General features: G+C 47.8%; 1 protein-coding gene across 1 annotated transcript; it reads left to right on the top strand.

Moving 5' to 3' along the window:
* The first annotated feature begins 2588 nt into the window (after positions 1 to 2588).
* LOC114699234 (olfactory receptor 4D2-like) lies at positions 2589 to 3524 on the top strand. The gene has a single exon (XM_028878189.1). It carries the CDS (start codon positions 2589 to 2591, stop codon positions 3522 to 3524), a length of 936 nt encoding a protein of 311 aa, XP_028734022.1.
* The last annotated feature ends 216 nt before the right edge of the window (positions 3525 to 3740 follow it).

Below are 3740 nucleotides of genomic sequence, written 5' to 3'. Positions count from 1 at the left end.
CACTAGTAATGAGGCCAGCTCTGCCTCCTGAGCCCTGTCCAATAGGTTTCCCCTGGGATATTCCCGGTGCCTCTAGGGTCCCACACAGATAGCACACTTGAGGGATGGCCAAGGACTGGAAAACTGAAGCCTCAGCAAAGGACCTCCAAGAAGGTGTCAGTCATGAAGTGTCCTGCTGGGCAGAAGGAAAGGTGAGGAGAGAAAGGGATTTGCTCTCCGGCATACATGTCAACTGTTGGAAGGACTTTGCAAATGTCTGCCAATATGTGGGAGTGAATAAGTGACGTAGACTTGATGAGAATCAGTCTAAGTGTGAGAGACTGTGGGGGAAGGGATGGGGGGGCAGCAGGAGCGGATGACGTGAGGTTGACAGCAGGTGTCCAGGTTAAATGTGAAAAGGACTCAGCATAGAATTGGCCCTAGGATTCAGAGGGAGGCTGCTGAAAACGAAACACATTTTCCAGGCAAATCAATACAGACTTCTCCACATAGCCACATATAACAAGCTTACCTCATTGATTGCTAATTCGAGAAGTTAGCTAACATTGTTGAAACAACTTCTGAGTCAGAGTTGCTCTGGTTGTGGCCAGGTTTACAATGTTACAGGATTTCAAATGTAGTTAATAGAGGCCACAGAAAGAATTCTAAGTGCCATGATGGGGTGTTTGTAAAGTGCTTCTGGAACTCCAAAAATGAAGAATTTATTCTCTCACACAGGTACTTTTTTTTTTTTTTTTTTTTTTTAGTATCAGTGATATGGAAATAACCAGAGACAGCACATGTAGAAACTAATTCTTTAGACAGCGGGTGGGTCCCTAGTGACATGATTGCAAAGGTAAATGGGGGTGGCATTTATAGCCTTGTAAGAAATACTGAAAGGGAGTCGCATGTATATGTGTAAACATGTTCTATCCTTAATTCTGTGCACAGAGCATCATATGCAGCCTCCAAGAGCTGGAGGTTTAAGCTGTGGGCACTGGGCAGTCTCTGGAGAGTGTAGAGAGGAAGCACCGTCAGATCACATTGAGGAAGGGACCGTTTACTCAGACGGCAGCTTTGTGAAACGAGGATGGCGTGTGAACACAAGGAAGTGGAGGAGGAGAAGATAACGGTCTCCAGAGCTAGTAGATTGCAGCGGCCGGAGAGAGATTAGTGAAGAGTAAGACTGAACGGGGGAGTTAGGAGCCCTCACCCGGTCAGTCCCTCAGTCTGTCTCTGTCTCCGTCTCTGTCTCTCTGTGCACCCGTTTGTCTGTGTCCACCCCGCCCACTCTTTCTGCCATTTTCTGGTCCTTCTCCTGCTCCATTATCTGCCCCTCCCTGCAGTCTCCCTTGACTTCATCCCTACCCATTTCTTTGCATCTGACTCCCCCCCCTTTTTTTCCCTCAGATTTTGTAACATATTTTGTAACTGATAGCCTTTCAGAAGTTTTTTTTTTTTTTTTTTTTTTTTTAATATTATGTGCATGGATGTTTTGCCATAAGTGTCGGGTTCCATGGAACTGGAGTTACAGACAGTTGTGAGCTGCCATGTGGGTGCTGGGAATTGAACCTGGGTCCTTTGGAAGAGCAGTCAGCGTTCTTAACCACTGAGCCATCTCTCCAGCCCCTCAGAAGAGTTTTGAGTGTCCCTTCTAACAACGCACAATCCGTCTCTTAATTGCCGGGGTCTCTCGACCTCTGTCTCACCATCGTCTACACGCCTGTCCCGCGGAGCCTCACCAAGCAGGGGCGCCTGTGCTGGGGAGTGGGAGCAGCTCCATATCAAATATCCAGCTGTGTCCAGGGGCTCCTCTACAAGGACCCAGATGTTCCATAATTATTCAGCCACTCTGCAAGCCACAGCAGATCCTGAATAAATACTGCCCATTACCGGGAGGCCCCGCTGCTGGGGACAAATGAATTTTGAGACCCAAATCTATGTTGCCAGGATCTCGTGACTAGTACAGTAAAAACATAGACACAGAAAAGTCTGTTAATATTTTGATGTTGTAAATGCCGTGAGAAAACAAGCACAAAAATCTAAAGACTGGGATGGGGGGAGAACTAGGCTGAGTCACACAGAGGGCAGTGGTTATTGCTTAACTCAGGCACCACTTGTAGGAATTTCAAATGTATCATTCTACTCAACCCAGCAGAAAACTCAGGAAAGAAAGCCTTTTTTTAAATTCCCAGCTGCACATGCTGGAGCCAAAATCCCAAGGAAATAAGCTAGTTACTCCTGGTTAACTCTGGGGAGACAAAGAACATGTGAAATTCAACCAAGTTCTCTCTCTCTCTCTCTCTCTCTCTCTCTCTCTCTCTCTCTCTCTCTCTCTCTCTCAAGTGTCTTCCTATCACTTTGTTGATCTTGGGAGGGAAAATACATACTCTCTGGACAGCTTTAAGATAACTCGTGAATGTATGTTCCAGAACTCACTTGTCAACTCTTTAGAGACGAGGCAGGTGGTATCAGGGTTGTCACATGAGGATGTGCTTCTTACAGACTTGAACAATTCAGTCTGAATCCCTGCATACTCAAAGGGCAAGGAGTCACTTCATGCATTTGTATCCGTCAGCCATTTCCTGTAAGTGTGTCCACAAGATACCATGGAACCAGGGAACCTCACCTGGGTGTCAGAGTTCATCTTCCTGGGGTTCTCAGAGAGCTGGGAACTTCAGCTGTTTTTGTTTCTGGTGTTCTTGTTTGTCTATAGCACAACTGTGGTGGGAAACCTCCTCATCATAGTCACAGTGACCTCAGACTCCAGGCTCCACACACCTATGTACTTCCTGCTCCGCAATCTTGCTGTCTTAGACCTCTGCTTCTCCTCAGTCACTGCCCCCAAGATGCTGATGGACTTTCTCTCTGAGAGGAAGACCATCTCTTACCGAGGCTGCATGGCCCAGGTCTTCTTCTTCCACTTTCTGGGAGGGGCCATGGTCTTCTTCCTCTCAGTGATGGCTTATGATCGCCTCGTGGCCATCTCCCGGCCCCTCCACTATGTCACCATCATGAACACTCAGCACTGTGTGGTACTGGTGGTGACAGCATGGATTGTGGGCTTTGTCCATTCCATTGTCCAGCTGTCGCTGATGCTGCCACTGCCCTTCTGTGGCCCCAATGTCCTGGACAACTTCTACTGTGATGTCCCCCAAGTGCTGAGACTCGCCTGCATGGACACCTCCCTCCTGGAGTACCTCATGATCTTTAACAGTGGGATGCTGGATGTCATTTGGTTCTTTCTCCTTCTCATCTCCTACTTGGTCATCCTGGTGATGCTGAGGTCGCACTCAGGAGAGGCCAGGAGGAAGGCGGCTTCCACCTGCACCACCCACATCATCGTGGTGTCTATGATCTTCATTCCAAGCATTTACCTGTATGCCCGGCCCTTCACTCCCTTCCCCATGGACAAGGCTGTGTCCATCAGCCACACAGTCATGACGCCCATGCTCAACCCCATGATCTACACCCTCAGGAACCAGGAGATGCAGACAGCATTGAAGAGATTAGGGATGCATCTGCTGGTTTGTAAGAAAGACTGACTATTGGTAAGGTCCTTCCTCGTGGCCTGTCCTTTTTGAAAGTGTACATCCTCTCTGTTCATAGCTTAGGCATGTTTTCACGCTCTCTCTGTGTCCTGTTCTGAAGTTTAGTAATGGTTATGGTTTGAGTCTGAACTGTTTTGGATCAGCTCATCTATTTGGATATTTGGACCCCAGTTGGTAACTGGGGTAGCTGTTTTGGGAGGTTGTAAAGCC

Source organism: Peromyscus leucopus, chromosome 8b (genome assembly GCF_004664715.2).
Source record: "Peromyscus leucopus breed LL Stock chromosome 8b, UCI_PerLeu_2.1, whole genome shotgun sequence".
In the NCBI taxonomy this organism is placed as follows: domain Eukaryota; kingdom Metazoa; phylum Chordata; class Mammalia; order Rodentia; family Cricetidae; genus Peromyscus; species Peromyscus leucopus.
This window is presented reverse-complemented; position numbering and strand designations above follow the sequence as displayed.